The sequence below is a fragment of the Mus caroli genome, chromosome 13 (genome assembly GCF_900094665.2).
Source record: "Mus caroli chromosome 13, CAROLI_EIJ_v1.1, whole genome shotgun sequence".
NCBI classification, from domain to species: Eukaryota; Metazoa; Chordata; class Mammalia; order Rodentia; family Muridae; genus Mus; species Mus caroli.
The window spans coordinates 16,375,043-16,387,982 of NC_034582.1; the positions used below are offsets into that span (position 1 = coordinate 16,375,043).

The window sequence follows — 12,940 nt, forward strand, 5'->3', positions numbered from 1 at the left end:
ATGTTCTTGCAAGAACAAGCATCAATAATGGAATGTGCACACTGTTATGAACATACTTTTAGAATTTAAATTTTAGAGAATTTTTAAGAGGGACCTAAAATATAGATCCTACATGTTCTATTGGTACTGCAAACATGGGATGATGGATTAGTAGAATAGCAATGACAATAAAAATGGATGGATTTGTGCTATCTTTAGATAGCTCCCTTAACACACAGGAACATAAAACGTGATTCATTGTTTTCATGTGGCCACTAGATCCACTTAAACTCATATAAAAGGGTTAAAATCTTTAATATCTATTGATAGCTACTCCCTCCTGCTACTCCTTGTTCCCACTTCCCTCCTCCCTCTCCATAATTGCTTTTCTCATTGATCTGATAAAACACCTGACAAACACAGCTTAAAGAAAGAAGGGTTTATTTTGGCTCCAGTTTCAACACATCCACTGCATCCCAGTCAGAACATGAAGCAACTGACTGCATTGCATCCACAGCTGTGGAAGTTAAACATAGTGAAAGTCAACATTGTGCCTGAGAAAATTCTAGGTACAGGTGATGCCAGGGAAATGGTCCTGAATGAACTGATCTGCCACTATGACAAGGGCCAAGATATATTTCCACATTCTGGATGAATATTTTTTTCCATTGACCTCACACTTTGTCAGAATGCTTGTCCATTCCTAGAATTCTCTTCACTGCATTCTTTACATCTTTATTTCTTAAGGTATAGATCAAAGGGTTAAGGCTGGGGGTGACAATGGTGTAAAAAAGGGTAAAAAATTGTCCTTCCTCATGAGATATGGTGTTCTGTGGTTTCATATACATGTAAATGAGTGTTCCGTAAAACAGGGTTACTACTGTGAGGTGGGAACCACATGTATTGAGGACCTTTCTCCACCTTGTCGCTGACTTGATCCTCATCACAGCTTGAGTGATAACTGCATAGGAGAGGAGGATTAGAGATAGAGGTACTAGAAGAAATATAACTCCAAGAGTAAACACAACAATCTCAATCACTCTGGAATAAACACAAGCCATCTTGATCAATGCAGGCATTTCGCAGAAAAAATTATCCACTTCCCGGTGCCCACACCTTGGCAACTTCAAAGTCAAGGAACAAAGGATTAACGCACTGCCAAGACCACCCAACCAGGCTGACAGCACCATCTTCTGGCAAAGCACAGGGTGCATTATTACTGTGTAGTGAAGAGGTTGACAGACAGCAGCATAGCGGTCATAGGCCATCACAGCCAAGAGGAGACATTCTGTGGCTCCCAGGTCCAGGGCAAAGAAGAACTGGAGTACACACCCTCCGTATGTAATAGACTTCTTTGGGCCCCATAGATTTACCAGCATCTGTGGGACAATGCTAGTAGTATAACAGAGGTCCACAAAAGACAAATTAGATAAGAAGAAATACATGGGAGTATGGAGCTGAGAGTCCAGATAGGACACTAGAATAATGGTTGTGTTTCCTACCAGAGTCACAATATAGAAGACAAAGACAACTGCAGAGATGATGTGCTCCAGTTGGGGTCGACTGGAAAATCCCAGAAGGATGAAGTCTGTCTCAGAGCTTTTGTTGTGTATTTCCATTGCTCCTTAGGAAAGGCTAGAAAGCAGTATTATAATAATCAAAATTTTTAGTATGGAATGGAAAGTCTCTGTATTTTGTCATCAATATCTAAAATCCATGCATCTGCATGTGTCTTCTTATTAAAGCATTTTTAAAATATTTGTCAGTGACCAGAGCTTCTCCATAGTTACTTGTAGCCAAGTGATTCTACAATGTGCTGAACCCAGTTCCTGTGCATTAGGAACACTGAAAACTATGAATATGCAGTATCGTCTCACTCATGGTTCTGTGTGTTTTGATTTTGTGTTAAAGAATAATAATTACAAAAGTGAGATGACATATATATACATACACATGTATATTTGTGTGTGTGTGTGTGCATGTGGGGGAGGGGCTTTGAACTGTTACCTGTGGTGGCCTTGAACCACCATACCCTGCTGGAATGGAAAAGATCTTGAAATTTTCCCCTGGAACTATGGCATTTATCACTTGATTGTGATTAATCTTTCCTTTATTAAAGGAACTGAGCTTCAAGCAAAATTTTTAATTTTTATATGCTCCACCACTTGACAACAGAATCACTTTTTCTTACATTCTTTTACAGATGCCTACATTCCAATCATTATAATTATAATAATCACACCACCTCCTCCTCGTCCTTTTCTTCTGAGTTTTTCTCTATTCATCATCATGGGCATTGTGCTTTCTGTATCAGATTTGGTGTTCACAACTATACTTTTTTGTGATTACTATTGATATGTCTTTGTCAAGAAATAATAACCTTTCTAAGTATTAACCTTTATGTGTTTGTCTCATTTTAATACCTTTAAAGTATTGTGCTACACATTCTGCTTGACCTTATGGATTTATTTCAGGGTTAAATATTGAACTAGTTCTAGAATCTTTTAGCCATCACAGACACAGCAGCCAAGTCAGCTTCTGTTCACTCAACCACTCCGCAGAAGTAGCCAGGCAGATGATTAGCAAGAGATATTTTATAGGATAAGCAGTGTGGTGACTGTCCTTATCAAATTCACCAATCATGAATGGCTTTTCATATTCGTAGAGAACATAATTGTATTCCCTTCTTTGGTCGTAGGTTATTAAAACTCATGAAAGTTCTAAAACTTGAGTTTATATTAAATTTTAAAAGGACAGACTATCCACACTTCAAACAAGCATTATCCTCCCTGACCCCTTCACTTTTTGTTACTAGTTTTACAAGATGGGTTTAAAGTTAAACTAAAATGTTTTGATTTTTTATCCTGGCTTCTAAAATGTACAAATGTACTTCTATGTGCAACATACAAGGATAGTACAATACATATGCTGTGCAGAGAAACCTTGGGGCAGGGTAAGACTTCATCTCCCAAAATGCTGTGTTTACAAATTACCTAGGGTCATTGGATTTCTTAAAGCTGAGAATGTTCAGAATTTAAAAGCCATGATTTCTAAAGTGGAAACAGACCTCAGAAGTTCTGACTTTAGCCTTCTGCAGTATAGATGTTCTTTCCAGAGAGCATTCAACAGCTCCCATTGTGCACACTCAGTGAAAAGGAAATCAGCTTTCCCTTTAAGGGGTGCCTCACACTTAGACTAAACACAAACTCTCCGTTTGGTGACATCTAGGCACTTTCTTTTAATTCCTAAAGTAACACCAGTAGGTCTATTCACAATGGCTTCTCATCTAAACTGGCATTTATTACTAAGTAAAACAGATGCAATAATGGCACAAGGACGATGCTGAGTGGATAAATGGTCTAGTAACGAGGGCAAAGTCAAAAAATAGTACAACCACCCCAGAAGCTTTTGCTGCATCTCACTCTTTATAACTCTTCCCAAACCACCCACTACCATGATGTTTACTGCTTGATGGTCCTTGCTTTTCATTTTATTAGGTTAAGCATGTAAATACAAGTGTCTGTTGGAGCTTATCAAAAAATGGAGGTCCAACGAAATGGCTCAGCAGTTAAAAGGCATATTGTTTCATTTACTAAGTTCAATAATTTTTTAAGCTAAATAAACCAAGCATATCTGGGCATAATTTGTTATGTATAATTTTGAAATTGTCTTATACTTAAAGTAAAGTGGATCATTTATTTATTACGAGTAAATCAAGAGTTATGGGTTTTCATATGAAGCCCAAATGGAAAAAGATAAGGTCAAAAGGAGTTAAGATCCTGGGTTTAGACAACCTGTGTGACTGCTGCAACCAGACTCTGCTGTTCCTTTACTGTATGACCCCTATCAGGCTAATTGGCTTGTATACATCTTGGTTTCCTTCACTAGCAGTTATTCAAACAGCATCTGCTTGATCAATATTTGGAGAAGGCTTACATGATAGAACAAATCTAGAATATTTAACAGTTGCTTGATGCCTGAAGACCATTCAGAAACTTCAACGTACTCGAACTCTCCTGCTCCACTGAGGTCCACACTGATTTCTGTTGGATGCAGCAGACAATACTCACCCGAGGACAGGATAATTAGAATATGTTTCCAGCCAGGGAGAGTTTGAAGTTGTCATGCTTTTCTCTAGTTCAAATGTGCCCATGTTCCCACTAGGATGATCTCTCCCTTCATTAATATTGCAGTTATTGAAAGTCCTTGTGCATGAGGATCTGAAAGACCTGAAAGTAAAGTTGCATGAGCTAACAGCCATATTTACATCAATTCCACAAACCCATTCATACCTAAAAGCAACAGTTGAACTAAGGTTCAATAGTAATAGTATCTACTTAATTTGAGTGGTTGGATTGAAATTAGATCTGAAAACAATGAAAGAATCAGTGAATCCGTCTTGGCTAACCATTTTTGGTTCAACATTTGAAACTGTTTATGTTTTTATTCATTATGACACCTACTGTCTTGTATGAGGGTGCTGTGTTCTTCACCTTGTGTTCCAAGGCTACTTGGCTATAGTGAGAACTTATGCACAACTCTAAAGGCTACTCTCTTGCTGTGGGTTGGGCCCAAGGGGATTCGTGTCCCACAGAGGTGATTAAGGATATCTAAGACGATAGTCAGAATCCTATCCAAATAACGATTGTGTGATGAGTTCCCTTAAGACAATACTTTCACCTCTTCCTTTTGTTTTATATTTCAAAAGAAATTAATTTCATAGATTTAAATACACAGTACAATATTATGCTTATATTGAAAGTCAGATGTGTGACATGTCTATCTATGAAGATTAATACATAAATTGAAATGTCTTTTGGTCAGTGGATATCAGATCAAAGAACTTGTTATCTAAGTGTTGCAACTTCAGAACAGAAAATAGTTGACCTCTTAACATACTTCTGAAATAATCATAATTGTTAGTACAAAAATTGTACCATCCTTTTTCCATTGTCAATGAATTAAAATAACAGATTAAAAAAATGGTTTTGGTCCCAGTATCCTTTTTACAGGTGAAAATTCTTGAGGCTGTCTTAAGTTCAATGACTGGAAATTTAACACTAGCTGAGAGCCTCCTGCCTTCCTGCTCTTCCTTCAGTCCTATCTGAGTCACAGGAAATCATAGTGATAAATCATGTTCATTGCACACTCATGTTTAAAAAGAGATATATCTTACCCCACATTCATATGTGAGTGCTTAGATAACATGTGTTCTTATGCTTATTTGCTTTGAATTTAAGCAAAGAAATCATAGTTTATGACACTCTAAAGGCTTTTCTTTTTCACATAATATTTTTAAGATTTATTCCATATGTTGTGTCTAGCTGTGGTTCTCTGTCCATTATAGATTGTTATAATTATTATATATTATAACACTGTTATTGTTATTATAGACTCCCTCGTTGATGGATGTTCACACAGATTATAATTTTCAGCTTATGTGAGTGATTCCATGATGAGTGATTTTATGTGGGTCTCACTGAACACATACTCAGGAAAATCATAGTGTCTGTGTACAGAATATGTTAGAAGTAAACTTTACAATCTATTTCTCCCAAATGAATTTTATTAGTTTGTCCTATACTTGTCACATATAGATTATTCTATTGATTCACATATTCTGCAGCACATAGCATTCTAGACATTCAAATTATTGCCATTTGAAATGTAAATGTTATCTACCTGTGGCCTTGATGTGTTGTGAGATTCTAATGAAAGAGTCAGGACATCAAGGTTTCAGGAAAAGGTGCTAATGTGCATACTTGGACGTAAATGATTCCTTGGTCATAAAGAACACAAATGATGGGGACTGGAGAGATGGCTCAGAGGTTAAGAGCACTATCTGCTTTCAATTCCCAGCAACCACATGATGTCACAACTATCTATAATGGGATCTAATGCCCTCTTCTGGCACACAGGTATATATGTGAATAGAGCACTCATATGTATAAAATAAATAAATAAAAGTCTTTTTAAAAAGAAAGAATCCAAATGGTTTTTAAGGATGGAGGTCTACTCTATTCCCATATAGAGCTATATAAAATAAATAAAGTCTTTAAAAATAAAAATAAATAAACATCCAAATGGTTAAGAAAAATGGGGGCCAATAAAAAAACATTAAAAAAAAAAAAAAAAGAAAAATGGGGGTGGGATGATCTTTTCTTCTTTGACTCCCTGTCTGGTAATTCACTGGTTTGGGGTTTTGAGTTTTTGGTTGTTTGGTGTTTTTGGTTTTTTGTTTTGTTTTTGTTTTTGTTTTGTTTTGTTTTGTTTTGTTTTTAAAAAAGGTGGAATTCTAAAGATGTCCTGGACATAGAGGAAGAGAGGGTCACTGTGGCATATAACAAGGTCTCATGTAAGCATTTTGGCAGAGACTAAACCACGTAGTAGATTTTCTGTCCTTTCTTCAAGGTCTCTGGCACGGCATATGAAGCATGGCAGAGGTTGTAGTCAAGTTTAGCATATATTCAAGAACAGTGCTTGCCCTGCATGGCTATTGTTTTTCTTTTCCCTGGCTCTTAGGGCCCTCACTTGTCTTTGATGCATGAATCCCTTCAGGACCAGTGCACATCATCCTGGCTTATACTCCTGTAGCATCATCACATGGGTGGCTGGTTTTCCTTCCAATCAAGGCTTCAATAATGCCGGAGACAGATCTTATCACCAATGAGACTATGTAAGATGGGATCAAATGAACCCCCCAGTACTAAAGTCATTATATTTATGGAGATTTTAAAGACACCAAAAGTTGAAAAGTATCCTTCAAATAAATTATTTGGGTTCTAATCAAGTCTGTATGGGGACATGAGCAGGGCAGCAGGTGTGTGATATACAATCTGTTGATGTCCCAGTTTTGGGGGGGGGCTCACTTTAATGTCGTTGGACACACTTTCATATGTTAGTGCATTGAGTGGCATCCAAATGCCTTGAAAAATAAAACTCCTTAGGCATTCCTGTACAGGACCTCCAACACGGGCTGTAACATTCTTGGAAGAGTCTCCAAGTGTTCAAGTGTTGGAGGGCAGAGTCCCTTGGAGGGCAGTTGGGGGGGGGGGGGGGGGGAGAGAAACCTTTGGCTATATACTCATTCTAAGTCAAGGTTACCACATGGCTTCTCATATTTCATTTCCAAGGGCTTACATACATCAAAGGATACCATGATTGCTTCAAAATCTGTAGTCTGGGCTCTGTGTGTGCGTGTGTGTGTGTGTGTGTGTGTGTGTGTCCCTCTATCCATTCCCCAGCATTGATTTTTGGGACTGAAACACGCATAATGACCCTTGTATTTACAAACAGAATAATCCCATTGTACATACATAACCCCTGAGTCTCCCCTGGCATTCAAGGCAGATCTAATAAAGCAAGGTTCATGTTGTGGTCAAATAGATGGTCCTGTGGTCACAAGAGGGAGAGTCTGGGACTACAGTGGTGAGACAAATAGGGAAACAGATTAAAAACAATAAATGGCACTAATACATCCTACAAAAAAAATTTTTTAGTGCTAAAAGAAACTTTTTACCACACTTTCATTCAACTAGGATAGTGACTGGGACAATTATAACAATACATAAAGTCCAGGGGTGGCAGTTTCTAAGGAAGAGAAGCAAGAACAGTTTGTTTCACTGGGTGGTGGAATCTCAAGATAATACTGCTTGTAAGCTGGTCAGCCTCTGGAGTAGGGCAAGTCTGTAGTTCTCTGGAGTCACAGCTCAGCCTCTTGAGATGGTGAGAACTTGCTCTTAGTTATCCTTTAATGCCACCTTCACCCTCCTGTGCTGGATCCAGGGGGTCACCTTGACCACCTTTACTATAATGGGAGTGGAAAAAATCAAGCAAGCAAGCATATCCAGCAGGAAACAAGTGGGGTTTTATTTGTAACCTAAAGGATCCTGTGCTCGGTTCTCAGTGGTCAGAGCTTGGCCTCACACTTACACAGCTGGCTAATTTAAAACTGTGTTGCTGAAAGGCTAAGTACACCTTTTTAGCACAGAATACAACCTCGAGCACATATTTTGATAACAAGAGGTAGTGATCCTGGAGAAACTTGAGTTTCTGACAAGCAGTTTCATTATACACAAAGAAAAATAAAAGTAAAAGGTTTGATTTAACCCTTTGATAAAAAATACTTCATATTTTATAATAAATTTTTACCTTTAGAACATCTTTTTAAATCTTTTTCAAAACGTAATTAAGATCTAATTTTTAATATTTCTATTTCCCTCTACTCCCTCTTACCTGTCCCATCTGTCCCATCTGTATACACACACACACACACAGAGAGAGAGAGAGAGAGAGAGAGACCACTGAGTCACTTAGTGTTGTCTGCATCTATATGCGTCTAGCACTGACTACTTGGTATTGATAGCCAATCAGAGGGCTCATCTCTAAGGAAGACTAATTTTCCCTCTCTCTACATTTATTAATTGCTTATAGTTTTTCATCTAGGGTGAGGCACTGTGAGATTTCCTTGTAAAGTTTGGTCTGGTTCTTCCTCCCAGCCCCATGCTCCCAGAAGATTTAGACTAAAAATATATTTACAAATATCTTGGCCATATAGCTAGGCTCTTCTCTAACTAGATCATATCTTAGATAACCCAATTATTTTAACCTACATTCTGCCATGTGGCTGGTTGCCTGTGCTCAGGTACAATATATCCATCTTCTCACATCTTCCTGGGCAGATCTTCCCACCCCTGGCTCTATCCCATAATTCTTTCCCCTTCTGGATGTCCCACTTTCTACTTCCTGCCTAAGCCATAGGCCACTGGCTTTTTAATTGACAGGTGATGCATCCATGCAATACACAAGATATTCACTCTACATTGCCTTGTCTATGTTGGCAACTGTCAACTGTTGTTGACATGTTGGTATGTTGATATGGTGACTGTTGCTGGAATTATCAGGTCTGCCTTAGGCAGCCACATGGTTGAGATTTCATGGGTAGAGTTCCCTGTTATTGCAAGAAGGAACAATCTCACTGCAGACTTTCTGTTCCTCTGGCTCTTACAACCTTTCTGCCCTCTCTTCAGTGATGTTCCCTGGGTCTTTGTTGTGTCAGTAGGGGATGGATATCCGTAGCCGGTTTTTCTCTGCATTAAATTAGTTGTGGCTTTCCATGATGGTCTGGTTCTTCAGCCCAAAGCAGCTTCTTGATAGGGAGGGAGCAGGATCTACACTTACTGTGGTAAAAGGATACGAATTTGGAGTGTAGTTTGGAATTATACTGGTTTAGAAAAGTAGTAGTAGTAGTAGTAGATTCTTTTTCAGGTCTATGACCTCTCCAACCATAGACAACTGTCTAGATTTACAGGACCAGTAATGATTTCCCTCCTGTAAAGCCACTCTCAAATACAATTAGATATCTGTGGTAATCCCCAAGATAAAAGTATCACCGTTTCACCACTGTGGAAATGTTCCTAGTCCAGACATTTTATAGCTAAATAAGATGACTTAATGTGCCTCTCACTTGGCAGACTTGGTGCTTTGTAAAGCACCTTCTGACTCTGTGGGAACCAGTCCTCAAGGATGAGGCTTCTGGAAGAATTCCAGCTCAATTACTCCAAGTCCTGTATCCAAAGTGCATCATACTTTTGGCAATAGGGACTTAACCTTCAAATTCTGAAAGGCAGCCAAAAGTAACAGTAATAGCTTATATTATTTTGGGAAGGGTGCTGTCTAGATTTTACATCAATTTGACAAGCTGGGGTCATTTGGGAAGAGGGAACCTCAACTGAGAATATGCTCCCACCAGACTGGCCTATGGGCAACCTTGTGATGTATTTTCTTGGTTGATGATTGAACTGGGAAGGTCTCCCACACCGTGGGCACTGCCATCCCTGGGCTGGTTGTCCTGGTAGCTATAAGAAAGCAGACTGGGCAAGCCATGAAAAGCAAGCCAGTAAGCATCACTCTTCCATGGGCCTCTGCATCTTTGCCTACCTCCAGGTTCCTGCCCTGAGTTTCTCCCTGACTTCCTCTGACGATGAACTGTGAAATGGAATGAGTATAAGCCAGCTTAACCCTTTCCTCCTTATGTTGCTTTATGGTTGTGGTCTTTATTGCAGCAATGAAATAAGACAGAAATTGGTACCCGATTCATTGGCTATTACTGTGAAAGCTCTGGCCCTGAGGATTATGAAAGGAGTTTGGAACTTTGAGTTCAGAGTTCATTGAGTGTTCAGAGTTTAACGAGTTATTGTGGAAAGTGAGAAGATAAGAATGTTGAGAGAAATGTAAATGAAAAAAATTAATTAATTAATCAACTCACTATTGAATGATGAAGAAGTCAAAAAGAAATTTTAAAATTCCTGGAACACAACAAAATGAAAATTCAACACAACAAAATTCTGGAATGTATTAAAAATCCAGTAGGAGAAGTTTACATCTCCAAGTGCCTCCATTAAAAAAAATTAGAAGGAGCACAAATCAATGACCTAATGATGTGCCAAACTTTGAAAACTGATCCAGTAGATCTAGTAGATGACAAGAAATATTAAAAATCTGATCAAAAGTTTAAAAACTAGAAATAACAAAAACAACAACGAATCAACATCTCTAAGAGAGAGTTTTTTGGGAAGATAAGTGAGATTGACAAATCTTCAGTCAAGCTGACTGAAATAAAGAAGACTCAAATTAACAGAATCAGAAATGAGCAAGGCAACATCAGAAAAGACACCAAATAAATTAAGAGTAGTGTATGGGAATCATTTAAAAACATGCACTCCATTGAGTTGGAAATCTATAGGAAATTGATGAATTTTTAGCTTCATTCAAACTGCCATATTAAATTAAGGAGAGACCATGAACCTAAAGAGACCTATAACAAATGAGGACACAAAACTGTTAATGAAAGGCCTTCCAGGTACCAAAAAAAAAAAAAAACCTAAGGCCAACTGGATTCATAGAAGAACTGTACCAGACTTTCAAAGATGATCTATAGCAATATTTCTTGAGCTATCTAAAAAGGAAAGAAAGGAAGGGAGGGAGGGAGGGAGGGAGGGAGGGAAAGAGCAATTTCAAACTGTTTATAAAACCATATTACTCTAATACTGAAACCAGGTACATACACAATAAAAGAAACTAAAGGGCAACATCCCTGATGGACATAGGTTCAAAAATCCTCAATAAAATACTTGGAAACTGAATAAAGACATACATCAAGAAGGTTGTCCACCATGAGTTAGATTTATCCTAGAGGTATAGGGATAGTTTAACATATGCAAATATGATGTAATAAATCACATAGGTGGACTGAAAGACAAAACTGACATGGTCATCTCAGTAGATACAGAAAAGGCCTTTGACAATAGTTAGTACTCGAGGGATCATGTCTCAACATAATAGAAGTGAGTTCTGGGACAGCCAGGGCACACAGAGAAACCCTGTCTCAAAACAAACAAACAAACAAACAAAAGAAATATTATTTTATATACATTATAATATGCACTTAATTATATATATACATATATAATATTATATATAATGGATGAATTAGTCCTGGAACCTTTAGCTCACTAGTGCCTGGTAGGAATCAGAAAGGTGACCACAGGAAGAACACCTGTGGTGCCTGACATCCCATATAGCACCCAGCCCTGAGCAATCTGGATCCCATGTCCCTGTGGTTTCAGGGTGGTCCTCTGTTTGTGGCAGTTTATTCCCATGCTTTGGAATTTGGCTCCTTCTGAAAGTCACCCACCCCCTCCTGGCCTAGATATCCTTCTCCCAGTTCCAAAGTTACCACTTTAGGAACTGCCTATAAAAGGAAGCACACAGAAGGGTACTGTCATACAGAATCTACAGTTTAGCAGAGTTCTCTAAGGGTTTGCAAACATGAATTTATAGTCCACAATTAAAAAGACCTCTCTGGGTAGGCTTTGACTGACATTCTAGGAGTACTCTAGTACTTCTAGTACTCAGAGTAAAGACACTAGAAAAAAATCAATAACAATAATCATATTATAATATATCACATATTATAATAGTAATATGGATTATGTACTAGATGAGAAGTTGATTCCTAAATAGTTCCCGTCAATTACTGCTGAAATGAACTATTTCACCCACAAATATATGATTAGGAAGAGTGGTAGTTTAGAGGAGAAAGACCCCCATACGCTCATATGTGAGTGAATACTTCATCCCCGGTTGGTGGACCTGTTAGGGAAGGATTAGGAGATGGGGCTTGTTGGAGGAGGGATGTCACTGGAGATGGGCTCTCTCTCCTCTCCCTCCTCCCTCCTTCCTCTCCTCCTCCCACCTCTTGTGCTGAGGCTGGAGATATTAGCTCTCAGCTACTGCTCTAGCTCTATGCTTGCTGCCATTATAATCATGGATTCTAGCCCTCTGGAACTATATATGAGCCCCAAATTAAATGCTTTCTTTTATAAGATACTTTACTCATGGTGTCTTGCCACAGCGATAGAAAAGCAATTAAGGCAGGAAATGTTACCATAAAAGCATTTTAGAGTTGTGTAACAGGGAGTGGAATCTTGGGAGCTGAGGGCACACTGACAATGTGGAAAACTTGGCAGAGGTAGAATTTTTTTTTTCCAGATACAACCCTAAATCCAACGAACTAGATGGCTTGGACACTACCAAGCCTTGAAGGACCTCTGGGTGTCGTCGCTCCCCCTATCCCTATTTGACAAATGCTGGAGACACCAGTGACCTCTGTTCCTTAATCACCCAGGAAAGGGGAGGGAGGCACGCAGACACCCCACTGATCTGTAGATCCGTGATCTGCAAAATAAAAGCCCTGCATCCCTCCACAGCCCACCTCACTGCAGAGTTCAAGGCCCATCTATTCATACAGCGGAACTCCCACAGGGAAAAAGCCAAAGACCGCTCACTTTGAAATGCCAGGATTCCAACGCTGTTAAAAGAACAGTTGCTGTTATGACGCAATCTGTATTAGTAAAGGTCTGCCGCCCCCCCCCCCCCCCCCCCCCCGCACTCCCACCAG

The 12,940-nt window shown here is 38.9% G+C and overlaps 1 protein-coding gene across 1 annotated transcript; it reads right to left on the reverse strand.

Annotated features, from left to right (window-relative positions):
• Positions 1-565: 565 nt before the first annotated feature.
• Positions 566-1,618, reverse strand: LOC110308375 (olfactory receptor 2W1-like). The gene has a single exon (XM_021180842.1). The coding sequence runs from the start codon at positions 1,596-1,598 to the stop codon at positions 654-656; it is 945 nt and encodes a 314-aa protein (XP_021036501.1). The 5' UTR covers positions 1,599-1,618; the 3' UTR covers positions 566-653.
• Positions 1,619-12,940: the final 11,322 nt, after the last annotated feature.

What these genes read in the sequence shown, in the direction of transcription:
- LOC110308375 (XM_021180842.1), bottom strand. Translation starts at nt 1,598, where the DNA reads ATGGAAATACACAACAAAAGCTCTGAGACAGACTTCATCCTTCTGGGA.